General features: G+C 47.0%; 1 protein-coding gene across 1 annotated transcript in view; it reads right to left on the reverse strand.

The window, feature by feature from the left end:
- LOC138567519 (chymotrypsin-like protease CTRL-1) overlaps positions 1-24,868 on the reverse strand; it is a 62,760-nt gene extending 37,892 nt beyond the window's left edge. Inside the window, exons 1-4 of the mRNA XM_069645824.1 lie at positions 24,800-24,868; positions 15,516-15,619; positions 9,209-9,285; positions 3,040-3,121 (exon numbers count right to left, since the gene is read on the reverse strand). Coding sequence (XP_069501925.1) covers positions 3,040-3,121; positions 9,209-9,285; positions 15,516-15,619; positions 24,800-24,857 — 321 coding nt within the window. The 5' untranslated portion in view covers positions 24,858-24,868. The remainder of the gene's footprint in view (positions 1-3,039; positions 3,122-9,208; positions 9,286-15,515; positions 15,620-24,799) is intronic.
- Between the last annotated feature and the right edge of the window lie 518 nt (positions 24,869-25,386).

Raw genomic sequence — 25,386 nt, forward strand, 5'->3', positions numbered from 1 at the left:
GGTGCTAGTGCCTGCTACCGGCCGACTCGCCTTACAGTTACCGGTGCCCGGTGTTATTAGGATATTACGGGTGCCGGCAACGGCAGCAAGTTCCCATTCCATGGAGTCCTCTAGAACTCCATGGAATGGGAACTACTGAATCACCGGCATTGTTGTTAACAGTGCCAGTGGTTCGGTGATTTCTCTGCCGGTAGGGGCCTGAACTCCCGGCAGGTCAGGTCAGGTCTGTTGATACTCCAATGCCCCTTACGGCAGACTCAGAGTATGCCTGTCTGGAAACAATGCCAGAGCCAGTAGTACCGGACGTTTTACCAGCATTTTACCTGCATTTTTCCCCGACCGTCATACTCCTAATGAGGGCCAATGTCTTTTTTGCTCACCTGGTTAGACCTCCCACTGTGAACCCTAAGATTATACTAGGTCTTCACTGCACAGGGTTATTGCCCACATTGCATAGGCGAACCACAAGATTCAACTGTTCTGTAACAGCCTCCAGTACATCCCGCTCCATATCTGGCTACCCTTCCGGTTTCTCAAACTCTATAGCATACTGTTTTCATTGAACTGGATTCAATCTTGGTTTTCACCTCCCTGGCCACTTTCAAGGTTTGCTAAGTTTCTTCTTGTTTTTTCCATTTCCCCCTGGTGGTTTCAGCTCTGTTGCATATCATAGAGCCATTCACAATGCAACATACTTCTGCACCCACCACCCTCTTGCAAAGGTCTCAGTGAAATCCCAAAAGTGTCCAGCCACAGATCCGTGCACCAGCCCGCCAACTCCTTCCACCAGAACACTGGCATGCCACAAATGTGTCAATGAAGCTGCAGATAAGTGGTGAATATGGCATGGGTGTTTGTGTGGAGTTGGCAAAGATTCAGTAGGCAAGTGGACCTGAAGACAGATGAAAGAATGTTCAGAGCAGAAACTTCATGTACAGATTGTAGTGTGAGGGATCAGAACTTCCAATCAAACATTTTGTGATGCCATTTTTCAGTGTCCTTGTCATGTCCTTTCAGTACTGGACTTCAGAACACAGTGACAGGGGGTGGAGCAGAGCTTGAGTGGGTAGTAGATGGTTAATGGGCCCACTTCACAGATTCAGGTTGGATGTAGTCGAGATGGATGATGGAGTGGAAGCTGCTGGCGAACTACCAAGAGGTTGGTGTAACGTGGATTCATGAAATGAATGCTTGTAGGACAGGGCTTATGTTTGAGGTAGAGCTACCGATTTATGGATCGATAAAGGTGAGGGTGCTTCACAGCTTGCTGGTGATGGAAGGCGTTGAGTGTGAGTGCCGTGCGAGTGTTAGAAGTTGAGAGAAGGTTAAAGAGCCTGATCTGGGGGATACCGGGGATGAAAGGGCAGAAACACTTTCCATGACGAACACACAAGTCGCTGTGACTGTAGTGGGTGGGCACAGGGGATTATGGGAGAGCTAAGGGGAGACTACCAGGGGCTGCTACAGGTGGTAGTAGTACGCTGAAGGGGTTGAGTGCATAGAGGGAAGTGGTAGAGATGGAACTCAGTGTCAGGGAACGTGATGCAAAGCAAGAGTGCATGAAGAATGTGGGCGTTTCAGAGTCTGTACGGTAGGGAGAGGTGGCTTTGCGCTGGTAAGTGATGGGTAGACGAAAGGCTGCTTATGGTCTTGTGCTGCAATGCCTCTTTTGGGGTGTAACCAAGTCTGTCTCGCACACAGATTTTCGCTCCTCTTCAATGTCACAGTAAATAAAGATGGATTAGAAGCAGGGGTGTTGCTAGGTCTGCAAAAGATCTGGGGCTGCGCTAATGTCGGGACTTTTGCGGTTCGTGGTTGTAGCCCGTGAACTTCTATCCGGGGCTACAACCAAAACCGGTGCTTTAGCTCCCCAGACCCCACCAGCGACACCTCTGGTTAGAAGGCTGCTCAGAGAAATTGCCAGCATCCATGATTAATTCACAGGTTTCTGTCCATTCTGCACTTGAGCTGGCACTCTGCCTCTGGCAGTCTATACTAGTTGGAGTGGCGGTATACGATTTGACCACTGATCTGATCAGGGAATTTTGGAGTCGATGAGGAATTCTAGTGTTTTTACCATGATATTGTAATTGATTACTTATAACGTGCGTAATACCCAGAGGTTTCTAAGCGCGGACCCGGGGATCGAACATGTGTTGCTCCGTGTCATCTTGTTTCCAATGCGAGCGCGTTGCCCCTGAGCTATCCTCCCGAGACGTGCTGCGAGTGAAGGATAACCACTGGGGCAGCCGCAGGCACATTTAGTAGGTCTGTTTAGCCATTTCACTTCAGAACGCGTATTGCCTTTCATGACTCGAGGGGAGGCTGAGAACGGATGTTTTAAGAGGTGGAAAGAAAAGGGAGGCAGCAGGTAGTCCCACAGCAGCGTATTTACTTCTCTGGTAAACTGAGGACCATTAGTGCTTAGCACCAAGCACTGTAATTCAAGGCCCTCCATCCATGTTGGTGCGGGCAGAGGTAACTCATGATTTTCCCTTCTGTCCCTTAACAAACCAAGGCTCTCCACTTTGACACCACATTTATGTAATGTGTTTATTGCAATATTGAACCTTCCACATAATCTTCAATTAAACAAACAGTAATATGTTCTAATACATTATACATCATAGAATCTTATTATAAATCAATGCAAACCGTTCAATCTCACAGTATAAATCTTACTAATTACCTTCCACCATGTACCACATTCAATTAACACCACACCATTAAACAGCTTAGAAATACTAGTCACACCCCAAACAACGTTACAATCATATCTGCCTTAAAGTGCTTTCCACTTCAGTACTGATAAACACCAGACCATTGCTATTGTTATAAAACCCACAATGAGCCTATATTGCATTGACCCTCTCTTTGGGACAATCAGCCACGTGTAATCTGGTCTCCACCCTCTGCCATAAGCCCAACAGAGCGATGATTAAGGAAATGGGACTCCCACGAATGCACCTTTCCCAGGTCTGCTCTAGAAAGGGCCGGTGCTGAGCCAGGGTCAGTGTCCTGGCAGGTGGAGGGACCTACCTTGGCCACTCTGAGGACTTGGATAGCCTCTGCGTTGGAGTTTCGGTTGTGTTCTCCAAGGACGGCCACGTCGCTGCCGGCTCTGCATCAGAGAGAACATTAAGCGTCAGTGAGGGTATCTACCCTTATCCCAGAGAGCAGGGGCAGGTCAAGAAAAAAAGACAAAGTGCCATTTGAAATCCAGTAAATCAGTAAAAGAACATCCGGATTCTGGGCCTAAGCAGAGGCGGAGGCAGGGTAGGCCCTGAGCAGGCAAGGCCCACCCAAAAGCTGTAAAAGCCCACTCAGCAGCGCTGTGTGTGTATTTACAGATGCCAACTACATTAGCTTCAATCCCCACTTCTTAGACAATCCTGGCTATGCCTCTGGGCCGAAGGTAGACTTATAAGGGCACTTTTGACCCCAAACCTTTATGGCACATTGAAAAACCCATGGAACTATATTGCAGCGTGCATTGCTTTGAACAACAAAATGTTAGGGCCGAGTGCATTGTATGATCACTATCCGATGGCTGCAATTAACCCTTTTCATGGGCTGCATGCAAGCATGTTTTAAGGGTCTGGAGTGATCAAGTGCCCAGGCGGATCTGTGCATGCATTCATGGTCTGGAGTGATCTAGTTCCCAGGCGGATCTGTGCATGCTTTAATGGTCTGGAGTGATCTAGTGCACATGTGGATCTATGCATGCTTTAATGGTCTGGAGTGATCTAGTCCCCAGGCGGATCTATGCATGCTTTAATGGTCTGGAGTGATCTAGTGCCCAGGCAGATCTATGCATGTTTTAACGGTCTGGAGTGATCTAGTGCCCAGGCAGATCTATGCATGCCTTAATGGTCTGGGGTGATCTAGTGCCCAGGTGGATCTGTGCATGTTTTAATGGTCTGGAATTATCTAGTGCCCCGGCGGATCTCTGCATGCTTTAATGGTCTGGAGTGATCTAGTGCGCAGGCGGATCTATGCATTCTTTAATGGTCTGGAGTGATCTAGTGCCCAGGCGGATCTGTGCATTCTTTAATGGTCTGGAGTGATCTAGTGCCCAGACGGATCTATGCATGCTTTAATGGTCTGGAGTGATCTAGTGCCCAGGCAGATCTATGCATTCTTTAATGGTCTGGAGTGATCTAGTGCCCAGGCGGATCTATGCATTCTTTAATGGTCTGCAGTGATCTACTGCCCAGGCGGATCTATCCATGCTTTAATGGTCTGGAGTGATCTAGTGCCCAGGCGGATCTATGCATTCTTTAATGGTCTGGAGTGATCTAGTGCCCAGACGGATCTATGCATGCTTTAATGGTCTGGAGTGATCTAGTGCCCAGGCAGATCTATGCATTCTTTAATGGTCTGGAGTGATCTAGTGCCCAGACGGATCTATGCATGCTTTAATGGTCTGGAGTGATCTAGTGCCCAGGCGGATCTATGCATTCTTTAATGGTCTGGAGTGATCTAGTGCCCAGACGGATCTATGCATGCTTTAATGGTCTGGAGTGATCTAGTGCCCAGGCAGATCTATGCATTCTTTAATGGTCTGGAGTGATCTAGTGCCCAGGCGGATCTATGCATTCTTTAATGGTCTGGAGTGATCTAGTGCCCAGGCGGATCTATCCATGCTTTAATGGACTGGAGTGATCTAGTGCCCAGGCGGATCTATGCATGTTTTAATGGTCTGGAGTGATCTCGTGCCCAGGCGGATCTATCCATGCTTTAATGGACTGGAGTGATCTAGTGCCCAGGCGGATCTATGCATGTTTTAATGGTCTGGGGTGATCTAGTGCCCAGGCTGATCTGTGCATGCTTTAATGGTCTGCAGTGATCTAGTGCCCAGGCAGGTTGGCTGTTGGTGTGTATGACATGAGCAGTATGTCCTAAGTGGGTGATCCTGGTGGATCTGGATTCCCTGGACAGGAGTGTCAGGAAATGTCCAAGCCATGGCTTTACCTTCTCAAGGCCATACTAAGGCTTCCATTGGCCCGATGGCGGGCCTACCAGGGTATGTATTAGGGCAACACTATTGTGTCCAATTGAAATGTGTCAGTAACACATCAAGATCATTGGGCACTGCACTAGAATCAGACTACGTCATTAAGTGAAATGGGTAAGGATTCTTCGACCAGAAAGTGCAGGTGCGAGTTCTGCTGAAAGTGCCGCCCGCTCACAGCCGCTCCCCAAGCAAAATGATGGCCACTCCATGCGGTGGAGCTCCAGGCATAAAGGGAGGCTACTTTCAATGCGTGAACAAACGTGTCTGGATTGGGGGTTTCTGCCGCCCCCCTCCCCAAACATATTGAGTGTATGGGGTCATTTATATAAGAAATGTGGATGTAATGTAGGTGGGACTAAGTAGGGCAAAGGAATCATCTTACAGTGGGTAGTCCCTGGACATTACACAGAGGACAGCACCCTTCACAGAAGTCATTACCAAGGGCAACGCCTGTGCGCATGCTCCAACCGGATGCACGCATGCTCCCTGGAATGTTACACACCTCACACTGTTTCATCTCTGTACGCCTTACAGGCAGGTTTTCATGACGTGGTGCTGTGCCCCAAACGCTGATGCTACACAACTCCTAAATTAAAAGAAAAGGCCGCCCCCTTCCCCTTGATTGGACTCTCACTAACATCAGAATGATTGGTCTGCTTCAAGGGGCGGAACTGCATGCGACCAATGGCCGCTCTCTCACATGTACATGCACATCCTAGCACGTTTGTCTAACCCCCTGTCACAGGCTTGGGACCCCATTGAACACCTAACACATACAGAAGACGTCTTTCTTATGGTGCTTCTCAGGATACATTTAAAGAAACAAATGTCTCCCTTCAGTAAATCAGGAGTGGATTTTGAAATGTTGGAGTATCTCCCCCGACAGGAATTAACAAAAAGATTGTTTTTAAAAGAAACACAAAACATCCATCCTACTAAAAACTTCTCTAAGTTTTTCACAAATGTGTGAAAGACCAAATTAAATCCAGGAGTCAGTTTACAAAGAAAATATTGCAAAAAGAATGCTTTCAATACAAAAGCTAAATAAATCAAAAAGAGGACTTTGAGAGATCATTGGAAAGGAGATTTTTTGAATAAAAGAAAGTATCAATTAACATGAAAATGTTAAACAAAATCTAAGGACCGTGTATACACTTGACTGTGTAATTGTATTACTTGTCGCGGAAACTCGCTGCAGAGCTTTACAGCGGGCAGGTGCCACTGGCTGGGGATTTTATACAGTAACACAATATTGGTGGAGGGAGATGGAGTGTTAATGCCAGATTAGTGTGGTGCAGAACTAGAGGACGGTGGTCATTTCAAGACTGCCCCGGGAATGAGTTCCCGATGATGGGTGAGTGGCCATGGCTATCATTTCTATCTGCCCTCCATAAATTCGATGAAATATAATAGCATCACTATACAATTGTACTGCTTCTGTAAATACACCTGCTACTTCACCTGCACATGATTTATGTGAATAAGATTGCACCTGTGAATATTAGTGATTGTTACTGTATCTATTTTTACTAACGGTTTCAATGCATCTGTAAATATCCCATGCCTGTAAATACGTGTAACGTATGTCAAGCCTATGGGCCTCATTACACGGAGTGCGGTAAACCATGGTGCTATGGTTGCCGCTGGTACCATACCGGTACCACCATGGAGGAAAGGGAAATTACCACCCCAATCCAAGGTTGGTGGGGCGGTAATTCCCCCTTTCTCCATGGCCCTTCCCCATTTCCATTTTTGCCCCATAGGGCATAATGGGAGGCATAATGGGAATGGGGAAGGTGGTAATTACGGTACCGCAAATTGCGGTACCGTAATTAGCACCATGGTCCCTTTGCGGGTCCCAACTTTAACGGCTGGTCTACACCAGCCGTTAAGGTCGGGTCCCGCAAAGGGGCCTCGTAGTAAGGCGGTAAGGGTTAACGGTCACCGGTACCCTTACCCCTTACCGCCTTCCGTGTAATGAGGCCCTATGTATTGGATTGTTGCCTGTGGTAACTTGTGTAATGTGTGTTACCTGCTCTCCAGCGCCCAGATACCCACGGGTTTGGCGTGCTTTACAAAGGCTAAATAAATAAACATTGAAGCATTGGAGCTTGCACCAGCGAGTGTTGTTGTGCGATATTTGTGGGCCTGAATTCAAGGCGAGGATTGATATGATATGATAAGTTATTTATAACACGCTTAATACCTAGAGGTTTCGAACCTGTGTTGCCCGTGTCCTCTTGTTTCCAAGGCGAGCACGTTGCGGCTGAGCTACCCAGCCGGGATTTCTAGCCAGGTCGAAGGTCACCTAGCACGCAGCATAGCCCGTTGTGAAGGTCTCTAACGCTATCAGCGATTGCACAGAGGGAGAAAAAAGGGATGCCTGGCCTGGCTAGTTCCTGTGACGCAGTTTGTCCACCTCTCCTTGCCTGGTGCACACACATCACAAAGGAAATATTGGAATGCAGCCTTTTACAGATGGTTACAGTATGCAGTTCAAGTTATCTGATTGGCTGGAGAGTTTGAAACAGCGTGAAGAGCAAAAGAGAAGTTTGGAAGGCAGGTTTCTACTGAGGCGATATGCCCCGAGGTGGCGGGCGCCCCTGTAGGTAACGGCCCACCACTTAACTTAAGGGCCTGAGCACAGCTGGGGTACCTTAATGAAGGTGGCGAGTCGTTACTAGCAGGGTGGGCCTTCCACTGAGGGCCATGATGCTATGAGCGCCCTTGTAGTTGTCTACACAGGTGCTAATGGCGTTTATTTAAAATGAAAAATAAACTTATCTTAGAAGCACGGCCTGGCATTTTCTATGTTGAAGATGTTGGATGTCCTCAACATTGAAAACTGGCTTCCTCTTCAACAGGACTGCATGGCATGGGGGGGGGCGCTTTTAAGGTAAGTTTCTTTTATTTGTTTGTATTTTTAAAAACCACAGTCTTCGCAACCGCGTAGGAAACTACGTGGATGCTAAGAGATGAAGGGGAGGGGGGAGCGGGGAAGTGAAGGGAGCTCCCGCTGCCCAGGCAGTTCAGAACGCAAGCTTGTACCATACAGCACAGCCCATGGTCTCAGCCTCCTGATTGGATGGCGCCTCCCTGCAGGGTGCTAATGAGGCGATATTCCCCGAGGTGGCCCACCCTGTAGGTAACGGCCTGCCGCTCAAGTGAAAGGCCCGAGCGCATCCCTACACGGTGCTAAAGTTTTTTTTTAATATTGTAAAAAGAAAGAAAAACATCCATTTATCTTGCCGCCTGATGCTGCACAGTGCCTTTAGTCCGCCCCTGTGTATACCCACCCGACTTACACATATTCTATCAACCGCGCCAGGGTATGAGGATGGAAACCCAATCACAGCAGGACTCATGTGTGGTAGTCGCTGTCTAGGCCATCCTCCTGTCAAAGGCAATTGCATTTTAGGATCGCCGTGCACTTTTTTTTACCAAGCGCTGTGGTACTGTGTGCCCTCGGGAGTATGAAAAGCTGCCTTCTCTTCCCTGCTTCCTCGCTGTGATCTGAAGGTTTTGCACAGATCTCTGCCGTGGAAGCACCAGCCTACTGAGCTATCCCGTCTGGTCTTTAGGCCACAGTTGGCATCTAGAGCAATACAGACTTTCCTTTAGGGGTGATGCTAGGTCTGGATGTCGGGACTGTCGGGGGTCGGGGCTAGCTAGCCTTTTGGTTGGAGATCCTTAGCTTCTATCCGGGGCTACAACCAAAAGACCCGGGGCTATAGCCCTGTTGACCACCCCAGCCCCCTCAGCAAAGCCTCTGATTAGACGGCTGCTCAGAGCAATTGGCAGCATCCGTGATGAAGTCACAGGTTTTTCTCCTTGATGATGTGCATTAGTATTTACAGTAGTAAGGCCTTGCTCCAGAGCAGCAGCAGGAAGTCAGGGTAATGTGAGAGTAGGAAGTGTTCGCAACAATTCAAGGCCGATTTCTTCCCACACTATTACATTTGTGCCCAATGAGATCTCTCTGGAAACAAGTGGCATGGAACAATGTTCTGCAGCTTTAAGGGAAAGGAAACTTCTAGATCATGTAGAAACTTTACCATGTCAGATCCACCAGAGAGCTTGGAGATAATGCCAATGGTGGCGCTGCGCGGCATAAACACTTGTATGACATAACATAAGAGCTCGATACATTGAATCATCCACTAGATCATGACGGTATCATGCTGTCCTTACATAACTCCGCAGTGGGCGGCGGTCACAACCCAGTTTTCGTTCAGCAGCGATCCTCCGCAGAAGTGGAAGCCATTGTCCTGTCGGGTGAAACAAAAGGAAGGAATTAAGACTCTTGTGTCCAGCAGTGTGGAGTTCAGGTAGGCAAACACTATTCAGACTGAAGTGTCGTGGGATGCTACCTGTGTCCCCAAGACTTGCCTACCAATGGAAATCAAGCAAACTTCCCCAAAAGCCCAGACATGCGTTTTGATTACAAAATAAAAATTCAAAAAAATACCACAGCGTAGTGGGTGTGAAGAGTCAGTTAAAGATTTTGGGGAAAGGAAGTGAAAGTCCAAGAATATATTTGGAGGTACTTCCCTCTCCTCCAATGCATGCAAAAGAAAGGTGTAGATTCAACTAAACCATGCAGTTACAAATATTCAGCCAGAGTAGATTTGGTTCCAAATCTCCTAGATCCGTTTCGATATCTGTGCAGGCGATCGCATCGGACGTAAGCCCGCCGAGGCTTGCGGATGCCCCTATTCAACAGTCAGACTCCATGTCCCGATGCACCAGAAACTGGACACGTGCGAATAAGTCGTTCCTAATTATTCGAAAGAGTATTTTTTGTCGCCAGCCCATCAATTTATTACCTGCTAGACTGGGCTAATGTGATTTCTTACACCAGGAAATTAAATGCTTTTTTGAGGATAAGCTCCAATTCTTATAGGATGCTCAATTCAAGTTACTAAAGTGCTGCCTGACTACATATAGGGCCTGGTTTATGAAAAAATTACATAATAAGGTCAAACAATAAGCAACATCTTGTAAAGGGTACGGGATAGTTATGTGAACAATTTTGCACTTTCACTGACATTGTCTTGGGTGGGTAGTCCAGGGGCAAAACACTCACCTTGGAAGCAAGAGGACGCAAAACAACACAGGTTCGGTTTCCCCGAGTCCGTGCTTAGAAACCTCTGGGTATTAAGCGCATTATAAATTACAAATTAGATGTATAGCTCCACCAATTTTTGAAAATAATCCTTTTGGGTTAAAGAAAGGCAGAAAAAAATAGCTTTTGCAGTTTTTAAAACCTGCAAAATTGCAACCAAAATGACAGCAAAGTAACTGTTGCTGGAGATGTTCCTAGAAAATTAAGTTAAAGTTTTCCCGTAATTTGCTAAGAAACTCTGCAGCAAAAGTTGTAAACTATTCACTTGAGTTTTTGATTTACTTTTTTAGGAAAACAACTTTCAGATAAAGCTTTGGCACAGATTTGATTTTCTCATCAAAAATCATTAAACAATTATTACTAGAGTTTCCCGCTTATTTTACTTGTAAATAATCCTACAAATAATTTTTGAGAGGGCATGGGGTCTTATTCAGCAAATGAAGTGCAAACCTTTTACTTTTTGTAATTGTTAATTTATAGAAGTTTCTACGCGCTGGCCGGGAATCGAGCCTGCGTTGCCCCAGCGTTGCCCCTGAGCAGGGGAGTTGCTAGGTCTGGAAAAGACCCGGGGCTAAGCTGATGTCGGAACTGTTGGGACTGGGGGCTAGCTAGCCTTTTGGCTGTAGCTCCTGAGATACTACCCGGGGCTACAACCAAAAGATCAGGGGCTATAGCCCCCTTACCCCCCCCTAGCAACGCCCCTGCCCCTGAGCAATCCTTCCGGGCCTTGACTTTTCTCTTCATTTTGCTAGTAAGAAAAACTGAACATTTGCTTTTTTTGCAGGATTATTTGAATCAATTTCAGCAAAGCTGTAAAATAAGTTGATAATGTTCACAATCAGGCAAAGTGAAAATGATGCATTTCACTCAGTTCCGCCAGTGGACATGCTCATCATAGAGTATGTGCAGGGAATTCTAACAGCTCTGGATTGGCATCACCCCATCATTTAATGGGCAAAAATGCTGAGTTCCAAAATACTGAAATTTGGACGGGGGTGGGGATGGGGGGGTGGGGATCGGGGGTTTGGGGGGGTTGTGGTTGGCGCTCTATATACGCAGTGAAATGGGGTGAAAGAAAAAAAAATGCAGTCTTTTTTTTCGAAACCATCACAGAGATCCCATTAGATAGACTCCCTGGAAATTATTGACAATTTTCCACACACCACATAACAACAAGGGCCCCTCGGAAACCCCTGGAAAACAAATTGCCCGTTTATAATTGATATGGTCCTTCAGGATCATCCGAGCAAAATCGGCTAACATCACCCAAATGCAGATGTGAATGATAAAGTCTGGAATCTTCCAAGTAAGCTCCCCCTTCTTTGGAAAGGGCTACCGTGCAATCCACGAGACATTATTCATCGGCAACAGCACCGAGGAGCATCCGAAAGCCTTGCAGCGAGAGGGCCATGAGGAGCTCACACCGTCTTGTGCGGGTGAAGAGGATGAGAGTGGACTACTGGCTGCCCGGCGAGAAAACACCGCATCTACGCCCCCTAGTGGAAAGCAGAAGATCTTGGAATATTGGAAACTACTACCTAGACAGAATTAACGCCTGGCATTGCACGTGGTGTTTGAAAATAAAATCGCACTGGAGCTCTGAGTATGCACCTTTCACTTGGTATGTGCACCACTGTACGGTTGTGCATGACTGAGGCAGAAAGTTATTTATGTAATGCAGTTTTATAAGGCACCAAGTAGCACCTCTGGAGCAGAGGGCAGGGGGTGAGGAAATGTGATTTCCCACAGGATCCGGAAACATTGGCTCAGTTTGGGGCAAGGGTAGAGGAGAAGAGCAAGTAAATACTAGTACCGGGGCGACAGAAATAAGCCCTACAAATAAACAAATCTGGGGAGGCCAGGTAGATCTAAGGACAGTGAGCGCATGTGACGAGACCGAAATCCGCCTCGTGATAGGAACAACCAGTCACTTTACCGAAAAAATGTCAGAGTGGTAAGTAAAAAATATTGACAAAATACCGAACATTTTAAATAAATATATTTATATGGTAGTGGGCTAAGGCATTAAAATGGGCGAGGATGGGATAAATGGGTAGAAAATAACCCAAATTAAAAAAAATAGATCAATATTTTTTCATTATTTTTTACTTTGGCAAAACTTACCACTCTGAATGTTACTTCGGTAAAATCACACATAACCACACAACCCATGTCACATTTTTTTTAAAAAGAGACATTGAACACCGGCATTCAACATGAGGATGAGGCAGCCCTACATCATCACTTCTCCTATTTGAGGGCGGATTCACAAAGAAGTTACTCTGGCTCTAGCCTGGCTTACGGCTAATAAGCCAGGTGTAAGCCGTAGGCACTTGTGCTTTCTATGTTCATTGGCTCTGTGTTCTTTAGGGTTCATGACAGAACATTCAGTGCCACCGACACGAGCACCCTTCTCCCCAAAGAAAACCGAAATCCCTGAAGGGACAACATCACATTCACACTAAGCTGTCTGTGCCCTATTCCTCCAGCTACAAAGTTCTGTCACAGGTGTTACTATAACCACCTTTAATTTTGCTCAAGTTGTCAACCTTGGAAGGCTGAAGGGTAGAGTCGGCCCTGCTTGACTAAGAAACAGTACTATGGTTATCATATGTGAAAAGGCGGCTAACGGCGATGGGCATCGCTAAATAGTTTGCCAACCCTGAGACTATGCCCAATAATTCTAAGATTGGTATAGAGGGTTTACACAGGGGAACAAGAGGAAGACTTTGCCCCTTGGAGAGTTTCTGCATGTTTAAGACAAGCCTAGGAATAGAACCCTACAGTGTCTCCTTGAGGCCTTATGCATCCACCATAGAAGCATTGAGACCACAGAAGCATTGAGACCACAGAAGCATTGAGACCATAGAAGCATTGAGACCATAAAAGCGGTGAGACCATAGAAGCATTGAGACCATAGAAGCATTGAGACCACAGAAGCATTGAGACCACAGAAGCATTGAGACCATAGAAGCATTGAGACCATAAAAGCGGTGAGACCATAGAAGCATTGAGACCATAGAAGCATTGAGACCATAAAAGCGGTGAGACCATAGAAGCATTGAGACCATAGAAGCATTGAGACCATAAAAGCATTGAGACCGGCCTGTATGAGACCATAGAATCATTGAGACCATAGAAGCATTGAGACCATAAAAGCATTGAGACCGGCCTGTATGAGACCATAGACGCATTGAGACCGGCCTGTATGAGACCATAGAAGCATTGAGACCATAGACGCATTGAGACCGGCCTGTATGAGACTATAGAAGCATTGAGACCATAGAAGCATTGAGACCGGCCTGTATGAGACCATAGAAGCATTGAGGCCATAGAAGCATTGAGGCCGGCCTGTATGAGACCATAGAAGCATTGAGACCGGCCTGTATGAGACCATAGAAGCATTGAGACAATAGAACCATGGAGGCTGGCCTGTATGAGACCATAGACGCATTGAGACCGGCCTGTAGACCATAGAAGCATTGGGACTGGCCTGTATGAGACCGGCCTATACGATTGTCCCATGCATCCCTTAGTGGGAGGATGCCCCCCTCGGCTGCTAATCCCTTGAGGACTGTGGGTGTTCCGGTGCTAATGTCTCGCTCGAGAACTGTACACAGGTTTTCTTCTTGTGACCGCTCTGTAAACCCCTGGGGCGCCAGGAACCTGTTCCCCCTACTGAGGCAGTCGTACTCGGAATTGCGTTGATCAATGGGAAACAAAATGTCGTCTCATTGGAGGTTACCAATGGGTGACTCTGTTCTGTGCCCACAGTTGCAACATGGTCCTGGCAAGGCCCTGAGCCGGAGGATCCATGGTGGAATTGTCTGATTTAGGCGATTGCAGTCTTTTTGGACAAACTAAAAAAAAGGTTTTGGGTGACATTTTTTTTTTAAGTAGTCTAACATTCTTTGGCTTCTGATTATTTAATAACGGTTTTTAATTTAAATATTGAACTTCTGGTACCTTGTGTATTTTATTGAGATTACTGTTTTGGCTGCGTATTTATAATGGCTTTTCAAATGCATGTGGTTTATTGAGTAATCTGTTCTAAACCATCTGGCTGACTTGTTTGGGATTTTCTAAATAACTGCATTTTTAAGAATGCCTTTCTTTGTTCTTCTCTTCACAGACTGCTTTCACCTAATAGACCCATTCCTCACGGAGGCGTGGCGAGTTAGGTCCCTTAGGAATATTTGCTGCAAGTGGAACCGCAGGACACTCAGTGAGTGACTAGGCCTGTGTGGGGGTGTGGTGGAATGTGTGAAGCCAATAGTGTGGGTAGGCAGCTCATTAGACACCCCAGAGGTGTACCGGAAAACCGTCATGTGAAGAATTAGTGAACCACACTGCAGTGTGTGAGAATGTCAACTCCAAACAGACCTGCCTAGTCTCTTGGTTGAGTCCGGAGACTCCGAGTTTCCAGGCTCTTCTCCTGGTCTCCGGGGAAGAGCTTGGAGTCTCTGGGGTTCCAGGAGTGCCAGAAACCCCTCCCACACCTTCATGTGATTGGCTACAAACATACTGCAAGTGGCCAATCACACGGAGTTGCGGGTGGTTAGAAAGCACAGCAAGCAAATCCCGCCCCCTTTTCTGGCATCATACTGTTATGTTTTTTACTGTGCCAAGAACTGATCCAGAGCACCGAGTGACTGGCACTTAAGGGAGGCAAGGGCGATAAGAAGCTGAGCTGTTGAGTGGAATCTGAACACCAGATGATCTAAAGTGCGCAGAGTTAGCATTGAAAAGTATGGCCTCCCTCAACGGAAGTAGAATCATGTGACGAGTGTGGCAAATGAGAGCGATTTTACTGAAGTCTGGGTGACAAGAGGTTTGGGGAATGAGTGAAAGAGTGTATGAGGCCAGCAGTGGCGTGTCCAGGGAGTGGCCTGGGTGGCACGTGCTACCCCAGGAATCTGATTGGCCACCCCAGGTGCCACCACATTACCCTAGCCATGATCATCATGTGTGTGTCTGCCCTTGTACTTCATGCCATCCCTGCATAAGTCAGTGCCACACTTGGGCCACCCCAGTCAAAAGAGTCTGGACACGGCACTGGAGGCCAGTGATGTGGGAACCTGTTGAAGTGTATCCGGAAAGTCATGTCGGAATGTGTAAGCCGTTCCTGAAGTCTACTAGACAGCCCTGGATGGAAGAGTGAGTGAGGTGTTATTGATGTGACGAGTATAAGGTCATTGGTGTGATAATAAGTGAGACTCCACTGACGTATAATTAATGCGGAGGGTTCTACGGGAAGATAGGAGGCCAATTGCATAGGAATGGCGGAGACCCATTAACAGTGTGTTGACTCATGAGGCAAGAAGTCGCGAGCAGGTACGAAGTCCACGAGAGAGGAAGAAGTATGATGATTACCTGGAGAGACACCTGCCAGGGCCACGAGTGCGGCACTGCATCCTGCCCGCCGATGATCCGGTCATAATCCTTCACCACAGGTGGAATTTCAGGGATCCCACATTCTAAAAAGAAGGAAAGATGTTGGTGTGTCAATCTTGGTACATGAACTCCCTCAGAGCACTGTGACTAGAGGCTCATTACAAAGTGGCGGAATCGCTGCTTCATACTGCCTGAGGAGTGGCCAGTTTGTGGTGGAGCGTTGCAGTCAACTCAATATCTTTTGATAATGTCCTCACCCCTCCAAAGTTTATATACTTCAACCTGTAGGTGCCAGTGTGGCTACTTCGGCATCTAGAATCTACACCCCCTCCTAATTATTCAACCCATGAATGCGTGCCCCATGCTGCCCCCTACAGGCAGGTTGATGTCTATGCTATGGGATGCTTAGACCAGCTGCATTTTAAGGTCTCTGGGCCTGATTCATGGAAATGAGCTCAGAAATCCTGCAAGAACCGCGCGCCAAGAAGGACATTGCGCAAGCCTGCATGCAGAAAGAAAAATGCACGCCCTGCGTGTTCATGGAATTTACAGCACAAAGTGACTGTATTCGCAAGTTGCTCTCGAAACACCCCCAACACGCCCACATGCAAAGCATGAACAGCCAGAACTGCTACCTTTGTGCGTACCCCGAGGTGTAAATACATGCACCTTTCAAACAGTGCGTGGGGTCCCCTGTAAGTAGGCTTGCAACTCGGGCACCCTGCGCTGGGTCTCCCGTAACTGTATCTGGCACACTGACAACATGCATATAAGAAATCGTAACTCTGCAATAACTTGGGAAATTTGCATGCGAACCCCCATAAAATGCACCTGCACCTCGCTACACTGTTTACGGGCAGCCCTAAACTACATCGGAACCCCGATTGAGTACACGCACCCCAAAATCTGACATGCAGCCCCACTTGCACACTGCAAATCCTATGCGCAGGTGTACTTACACCTGCCTCGGGTGGCGGATCGCATGAAGGACTTGCATGGCCATTTCCCAGCTGAGACATATCGCGTTCAAATCCATTAATAAATCTCGTGCTGTGCAATTGTGGGCATGCAGGAGACTGTCTGCAGGCCGTCACTCAGAACGTCCACTTTTTTGCAAGTTCTTCCCCATTTTTGGTGTTCTGCCCCCTTCCCAGCCCTCTGCCCAAGTGACACCCACCCTCTGCTTGGAATCTCGTGCAAGGCCCTCGACGGCTCATACAGACGTGCTAAGCTTGCGCAAACTCAAGTCCAGGAAAAATACAGCGCATTCGATTCCATGAATCAACGAAGGCGGATTTGCGCTCAGTTGTGCACACAAGTATTATATTTTCTGCACAGATCATTACATGAATCGGGCACTAGATAAAAGATAACTCCACCTGCCCGATCAACTTGCTCATTGGACACAATTATGCTATGTGCATGTTGGACAATCCAGCGCTAGTGAAGCAAGCCGAGAGAGCACTCGGTTTTACGTCTGCATGAGAGGCACAACTGCTCTCTTCTAAATAGTGGTGTAGTCTGCCACTTTCATTCCCTGCTCTATGTCTTCACCTTACGTGGTGACAACAGTCCTAGTGACCACACACAATGCAGAGCTGTCAGTGCAAGCAGATTCTGAAGGCACTGCACCAGCTTTGCACAATTTAAAGGTGCTTGAACTGTGACACTCCATGAGGTGTCCTTAGTGGAGATGGGCGGCTTCTGATGAGTCTAGAAAGACGACATTGTCCACTCCAGTTTTCAGCACCACCGATGCGAAGTGAGTGGAAAGGCTGGCGGGGAGATGTTGTGCTTTCCAGCTGTAAAACCTGATGAAATCTGTCTTTAAGGGGACAGGGTGTAAACCAGTTAAATTGCTATCATTTCTAAAAAAAAGTCTGCCACTTTTCTCATGCACGAAAGGGTGCTCGAGCCTTCAGTAAATAAGAAAAGTGGTGCTGCAGACAGAGAAATGCCTTCATTATAAAGGAAAAAGTGTGCAGTGGATGTTGACACCTCCCAGGTTCCGTATTTTAACTCCTTTTTTGACATGCAAGCCCAGGGCTTTAAAAGGAGAATCCCCTCCATGTGGCTGCCCTGCATTAGGGATGGTTGCTGGGGCTGTTGTCAGGCCGTGCATAGGCAAACGTGCGCCTTTCATGTTAGTTCAGCGCATTCTTTCTGTTTCAGAATATGGTACTTTTAAGAAAAGGGTTGTTCCTGCTTGGAACAACACATTTCGATTTTAACAGACCTACTAATCGAGCCCTTCGTCTTTCTTTAATGTAATTTAAAAACATGTTTTTCAATTAAGGAGGCTTGTCTCTACTTGTGTAATTCAGACACAGTCCGCAAGATGGCAGAGCGAGCCCACCATAAAGCAGAGAAAATAATTGTTTATTTACTTAGCTTTTTGTTGCACTGCCCTCCCTATCTGTGGGTTAAAGAACAGACCCAACGTTGCAGCAGTATTGCCAAACATCGTTGAGATGCATTTGTTTGAAGTCTGAGGCGTTCTGCACTCGCTAACCCTGCAGAGCGCCTTTTGAAACGAGTTTCCGGGAGTTTACGTTGTTGCAGTTACGACATCCGCACGCAGCTCCCTCGGCCACCCGCAAGATGGTTGTGAAAGGACTTTGAGGGGAACCTGTCCGATTTCTGAAAAAGCCTTCGACCTATGGTGACCAGACGTCCCGGTTTTGCTGGGACTGTCCAGGTATTTGGAGCGCCATCCCGCTTTTTCAAGATTATGTTCCCATTGGAAACTGCAGTGGTCCCGGTTTTTTAGCAGTAGGTCTGCATAGCTGGCAGGTAGGAATGCACAATCTCACAAAGAACACATTATGTTCTTTACAACTTAAGGTAGTGTTAGTTTGTGATAATCATAATATGTGTTTCTATGAACAGTAACACTTAAATCCCCTCCTCCTCCAAACGCTACTAATGTTTAGTGCCTCGACAGCCACTTTGAAGAGTTAGTCAGTGCTTTAAGTGGGCAGGGGCCAAAAAGTCTCCAAAAAGTGGGAGCCGGGGCCCTGCCGGGGCCCCCGGTCCCACCACACCATGCCAGGATGCATTATCCCGCCACGGCCGCAGCCGCGACGGGAGATGCGCCCGGCAGTTTAATGTTAGGCAAGTGAACAGAAGTGCCAGCCAGCCACAGTGTCCCTGAGGCTGGCTAGCACTTGTGTCAGTCACTGTAACTTCCCTGATGACCCCCATCTGAGGGGTCATCAGGGAAGTTACAGTTCCTTTGTTTGCCCTCGCCAGGTCACTGACCCTCTGTGAACCTGCAGGCTCCATCATCTAATATGTAGATTAGATCACGGAGCCCGCAGGGTCCCAGAGGGTGCAAGACGTCTTGGGCTCTGTGATCTCTGCTCAGAGCAGCGATCACTGAGCCCGAGGTGCCTGTCTCCTTTGGCAAATCTTTATAAAAGATGCCTTGAACTGTGTACGTTTCAAGCCATCTTTTATAAACGTAGAAATATTTCTACGTTTATAACAGACGGCTTGAAACGTACACAATTCAAGGCATCATTTATAAAGCTTTGTCGACCGACAAAGCCACCTTGGGTTTTGTCCGTCCTCAACTCTTTATAAAAGATGGCTTGAATTGTGTACGTTTCAAGCCATATTTTATGAACATAGAAATGTCTATGTTTATAAATGAAGGCTTGAAAAATACACAAACCATAGTAGTACGCATACAAATATATAAATGCTCACATACATTTATATATTTGTTTGCACACCCTACTATGATTTGTGCACTTTTAGGCCACGCCCACAGTGGATGCCACGCCCCCAAACGAGCCCCCCCCCAATTTCTTACCCCACTTAAAGCACTGGAGTTAGTCCTACTTTTATGTCAATTGCCCCGTCTCGGATTTTTACTTTTTAAATCTGGTCACCCTACTTTGACCAGAGTTCAGAATCGGGCCCTCATGAGGTCAGCAGGAGATTCATGGCCAGATTCTAAACTCCATGTTTAGTTTAGTTTATTATTTGATAATGCGCACAAAACCCAGGGGTAGCCGGACGCAGCAGGTACAAGGTTACTTGAGCTTAGATTACATACAGAGGATGAAAAGCATAACAATATAGTGCATACATGTTAATACAAACAGTTGGAAATGAAAAACTAAACATGTTACAGTGTTGAAGGTGTATACAAAAGGTGAATGGGTAAGAGCAGAGTAGTCATGGAATGGTTTCAGGAATATCATGGCCGTCTGTGCCGCGCGAATTAGTTATCGTTGGACCAGAGCCAGTTTTTAACCTTACATCTGAAGTTGGTGTAGGGTAGGTTGGCCCTTAATGCAGTAGGCAATGCGTTCCACGCCTGGGCAGCTCTGACAGGGAAGCTAGCTCCGCCCGCTTTGGATCTTCTGAATCTAGGGGTTTCAAGCAGGAAGTGGTTGGTAGCCCTAGTGTGGTGTCTGGACGATTTTCTGGTCAGTCTGGCCGAGATGTAGGGGGGTGCTGTGTTATTGAGCCCTTTGTGGGTGAGCGATAGTGTCTTGAGGAGGACTCTGTCGCTGATTTTAAGCCAGTGGAGGTCTTTCCTGATGTTAGAGAAATGTTCTCTACGGGTTATGTCAAGGGCTGCTCTAATAGCGTTATTTTGAAGGATTTGCATATTATTTATGATGGTTTTATTAGCTCCTGCATAGAGAGCATTGCAATAGTCCAGCTTGGACATTACTAATGCGTTAGCTATGGTGATGCAGTTAGTTTTGGAGAGGTAGGGTCTGCAGGTCCTGATTAATTTACAGGTGTACGCTGTAGACGATGCCAAGGAGTTAACTTGTTTTTTGAGGGATAGAGTGGAATCAAGGTAAAAGCCTAGAGTTTTTACCTCGGTAGCCACCTTGATTATGTTGCCATCTATGTTGAAGTTGCTATAATTGGGACTCAGTTTTTTTAGGTAGGAGTCGGAACCCAAGATCAGTATCTCTGTTTTGTCGTCATTTAGACAGAGGCCGTGGGAGGCCATCCATGCCTGAATGAGGAGGTAAATTTTGTTTACTAGAGCTGTGTCTTCGACAAAGTTGCCAGAAAGTGGTATGAGAATCTGCGTGTCGTCCGCATAATTAGTGTAGGTTACCCCTAATCTGTCAAGTTTGTCGAAGAGTGGCTTAGTAAATATATTATACATTGTCGGGGAGACACATGAGCCTTGTGGGACACCACAAGTGATATGGATTGGGTCTGCTGCCGCTACGGGGGAGAACACTCTCATCGTACGGTTAGCTAGGAAGGATTGTACCCATGCTATAGCTTCATTTGAGAAATGGGCGGCAGACGCTAAGTGGTTGCATAATACTGCGTGATCCACCAGGTCAAAGGCCGCTGATAGGTCAAGGAGGAGGAGCATAGCTGTAGTACCTTTATCCTTCAACTCGTCGATTTGTGTCTTGAGGTCAATGAGGGCCGTTTCAGTACCGTGAAGTGGTCTGAAGCCAGATTGCTGTGAGCCTAATAGTTGGTGTGTCTCCAAATAATTTTGGATTTGGGGGTAGGCTACTCTATCGATGATTTTAAGGAGAAATGGGACCGTAGTAATGGGCCTATAATTAGTGGGGATTGCTGGGTCAAGTGTCTGTTTTTTGATTAGGGGCAGTACCCAAGATTCTTTAAGGTTAGTAGGTACTGTACTCGTATTGAAGGAAGCGTTAATATGTTTCGAGATGAAGGGTCATAAATCTCTGGCTGCGTCCTTGATGATTTGCGCAGGGCAGCTGTCGCCTTGGCAGTTTGATGGAGGAATAGAATGACCTTTTCAGTTTCCAATATGGAGATATTAGTGAATCTGAAGGGTTTGCAGTTGGTTTGGGTGGGTGTGCTTGGTATTTCTTTCCGTGGGGTGGTATGGGTTTTGCTGGGGCTCAAGGAGGCTTTTTTCTTAGCAATTTTAGATTGAAGGGTTGTAATTTTATTTGCTAGGGCATTCTGGATGCTAGTGCACCAGGATTTGTCCTTGGGGACATTGTCTATAGGGGCAATTGGATTTTCCAATTCTCAGAGAATAGTGAAGAGCTCTTTGGATTTCGAATTGGCTTTACTGATTCTATCATTGAATGAAACTTTTTTAGTTTGAATTATTTCCTTCTTGTAACTTTTGGCAAAGTTGGCAAGCGTCGTTTTATTGTCGGCAGAAATAAAATTAGAAAAGTGTAATTCCGTGATGGAACAGTACTTTTCTTTTTTGCACCATATTCTATACCTATATAAAAATAGGCACGTAATAACGAGCAAGTAAGAAAAGTGTTGTGATATCAAGGAGAGACATTTACCTATTTTACACTGAGCCCCCAATCAGGCCCTCTGTGCCAGAAACGTAGCCTTCACTTGAAAGGAAATTATCTGGGGTCTGTCTGAGGCACGTAACAAACGCAGGTGGTATGCTTTTTTTGTTGGAAAAAAGGGTTCGTCATACTATTGCATGACATTACACCGGGAAGTCTGTGTGGGACACTGGCTTGTTCCCTAGAGTGGGTTTCGTTTCGTGAAAGCGTGCCCCTCTCTTTCCCTTGTCGCGCGCTACCACACTGCAGCCCCTTTGTTAAGTTCCTTTTGACTTTTTGGCGGATTTACGCGACTTCCGCCGTAGCCTGTGAAGAGGCAGTTTCAGTCACTGCTCGGGTCCTGCACGAGAGGGCTTGCGCACTCTAAATTATTTGACCACAGCGGCGTTCGTTTCTCAGAGACGAACAGCACCTGTGTTCTTGCGCGTGGTCTAGCCTGTTTCTGAAACTCAATTCTCAAATACTCGGAAGGACTTCCTCCCATTAACGTTCATGGTGGGTCCTGTGGCCCAGGTTCTTTTCAAAGACGTGTCTGCTGCAAGGAGGGCCGTCCCCTGTCCATATGCCACTACAGGACCGTGTCCAGTACTTGTTGTCGACTCATCCGCACCTGGTATATTTGCATGCTATATCTGCTTTAGCTTTACATACATCTGTTCACTGGTGTAGACACGTTCACAGATAGACTTTAAGTGGGGTCCCTTATCGGGTTTAAAGGAAAGCGTTGGCTTAAACCTGTGCCCTCGCCTGCTAGACCACAGGTCCATGTTTGGTTTAAAACCTGTGCCCTCTCTGGCTTGAATGTGTGCCCTCTCAGTTTAAACGCCTCATTACAGTTTCCCCGGTACAGTAAAAAGGACAATAAAATGGCTGGTAATTCCAGAACCAGCATTTTTACAGTACCAGGGAAAGAGAAGTTTGCCAGTGGGGGCCACTGATCTACCTCCAGGTCTGACCTGCCGGTAAATCAGTCCCACACCAGAAAAACACGTTGGCCTTTTATCTTGGACAACCACAAAAGATCGCCTTGCCACAATAGCACACGACTCTTTTATTGCGAGTCACATGACTCCTGTGTGGTGAGTCACATGTCTCCTTTTTAGTTTTGGATCTAGAAGGGCAAACCTATTGATCTTTATATTATGCCATGTTAACCGCTATTTATACCGCACCCATCACCACTGTAGCGGTCTTACGACGCCTGGCCTTGTTGGAGAGGTGGTGTATTCTGATCCCACCAGACTAGCCAGTCCGTGGATAGGAACGAAGAAGGTTGGGGGGTGAGGTGATACGAATGGGGGATTAGATCATGGTCTTGACAGTTGAGTGGGGATCACACATGCGAGGAGGGCAGGGAAGGGAAGTGGTTCTGGTAGCATCGAAGCATGTTTTTTTAAACTGTGATTAGTTATCAGTCAATGTGAGATCGAAGCATGTTTTTTTAAACTGTGATTAGTTATCAGTCAATGTGAGAGAACCAGGGCTCAAGTCGAAGTTACACGCGGGGGTGGGGGGGGGGCGTAGTCCACCCACTTTTTTCAGAGGGTGGACTCAGTCCCCCAGCTAAAATGAGAAACATTGAATGTCCTCTTAGACGTTATGAATTAAAGCCAACCTCAGGTTTGCAAGCCAGACACTTCACCCTGCACTATTTAACTTGATGAAAGATGACAAACAACAAAAGTTGAAAATGTTGAAATGTCCCATTTCGGTTCTGCAATTTCCAGGGAAAACATTTGTATTGGTTCTTGGAGTCTAAAACATGCACATCTTTTAACATTTCCCAAAACACTATTAGAAGAACATACCCTCTCTTGGTTTTGTGTGTGTGTGTGTTGATTTTATGAAAGGAAAATGCCATTTGTCCTGTACAATTTGCATTGTTATGCAAAGCCAATTTGATTAAATATGCATATTTCACCTTTATAGGCTAATTTCCAGCGACGTCACGTCCCATTGCGTTTGTTGATGAGTCCCCCCACTTTAATTTTTAGGACTTGACCCCTGGAGAGAAGACGTCTGTAAAATGCAGGATGGTCAATATTAGCCGAGTGGTGCTAGGTACTGGATGTGGGTGATGTGTGGGTGCACGATGGACTTGAGAGGTGCTGAAGTGGGCCCTAGTATTGTGGACGCTCTCCCCAGGTTAGTTTGTAAGAAGCGATCTCTGCATCAGGGCTGACCAGCCAGCTGGCAGAAGGGTTGGCGGCAAGAGTCGGCGTGTGAAGATGTATGCGCAGGGAAGATAGGAAGGAAGCAGCGGAGGTGGGGAAGTGGAGACTAATATTAGGTTGCACAGGCTTTGAGCTAGGCTTCATTCACCATCATTGGGAAGTTAAGGGAGGAGTGTGCTGTCCTAGGGGGATTGCAATACGCTTGGACTGTTTATATGACCCCTGGGCAGTAAGCGAGATTATACTTGAAAACTAATTGGAGAGCCCGCCCTTCGGGGAGTGGCATATGGCAAGGTCACATATATGCAACATAAATAATATTGCAATTATTGAACCCATCGACACAAAAAGCACACACAACTCCCCTTGTGCAAGCATCAAATAGGCTGGAGAGGTGGGTTTACAAGTTCTGGTTGAAAGCCTCACTTTAGCCGCTGAGAGTCCATCAAAAGCTCATCTTTTTAATCATGGCCAAAGTCACACTGCTTTCATCAGCCCCGGTGTGCACATTGTAGTCGCACATAGTCCCCGTTGCCCTCTCGGCCTCCATGGGTTGGATAATCAATGCCCTGAAGCTTCCTTCCCACTTGGTCCTACCCTGCCTGGGTTTTGTCTCTTAATTGGGGTACGTTTTTGCTCACATGTGCGGTTGGGTGTAGGGCTCGTTCTATGCTATGGTGGGGACCCCTTGTTCTGCCAATGCCATATCAAGTGCACAGTTTCCAGTCGCAAGACTCTCGACAGGCAAATGGCGGGTTGGGTTGTATCCCGGGGCATGTTGTACATTGCTACTCACCCTGGCTGTAGGCGCTGCCGAGTAGAACGAAGCAGGAGAGGACCCAAAGGATAGCCATGTCTTCACCTTCAGCTGCAGGACTTTGAGACCCTGCCTGCCCAGACACAGCTGCTCTTATAGCCCCAGGCCAGCTGACCTTGGCAGTGTGCTTAATGCGACGAGTATGTCAACGAAAGCAGCTGCTGTACACCCAGCTTCTCACAGACCTTGGCGTGATAGGGCTTGCCAGCGCCTGCAGTGGCGGGGCAAGGCGCCTCTTTCTGTACACAAGCCTTTTCCCCCCTCTTGTGGAATCATTGGGCGTGTCGCTAATTCTTTTCTCTGAAGGTTAATGGGCTAAGGGAGATTGTGCAAATTCCACCGGGGAAAATTTTGGGCAATGGATGACGCAACGAGGAGCAGGTGTGCTGCCAGCAGTGCTTACCCCAGCGGTGGTCACTGGTGGGACTGAGGTGAACTGGGCTAAAGGAAGGCTTAGGTAAGTGAGTCGGCTGATAGAAATGGCACCTACCTAAGGGGAGGCAACTCCTGAGACTGCGACAATAAACACCCCATCTCACATGGTCACTGGCCCAACGGATTAAGGA

This window comes from Ambystoma mexicanum, chromosome 1p (genome assembly GCF_040938575.1).
Source record: "Ambystoma mexicanum isolate Mex_15411 chromosome 1p, UKY_AmexF1_1, whole genome shotgun sequence".
In the NCBI taxonomy this organism is placed as follows: domain Eukaryota; kingdom Metazoa; phylum Chordata; class Amphibia; order Caudata; family Ambystomatidae; genus Ambystoma; species Ambystoma mexicanum.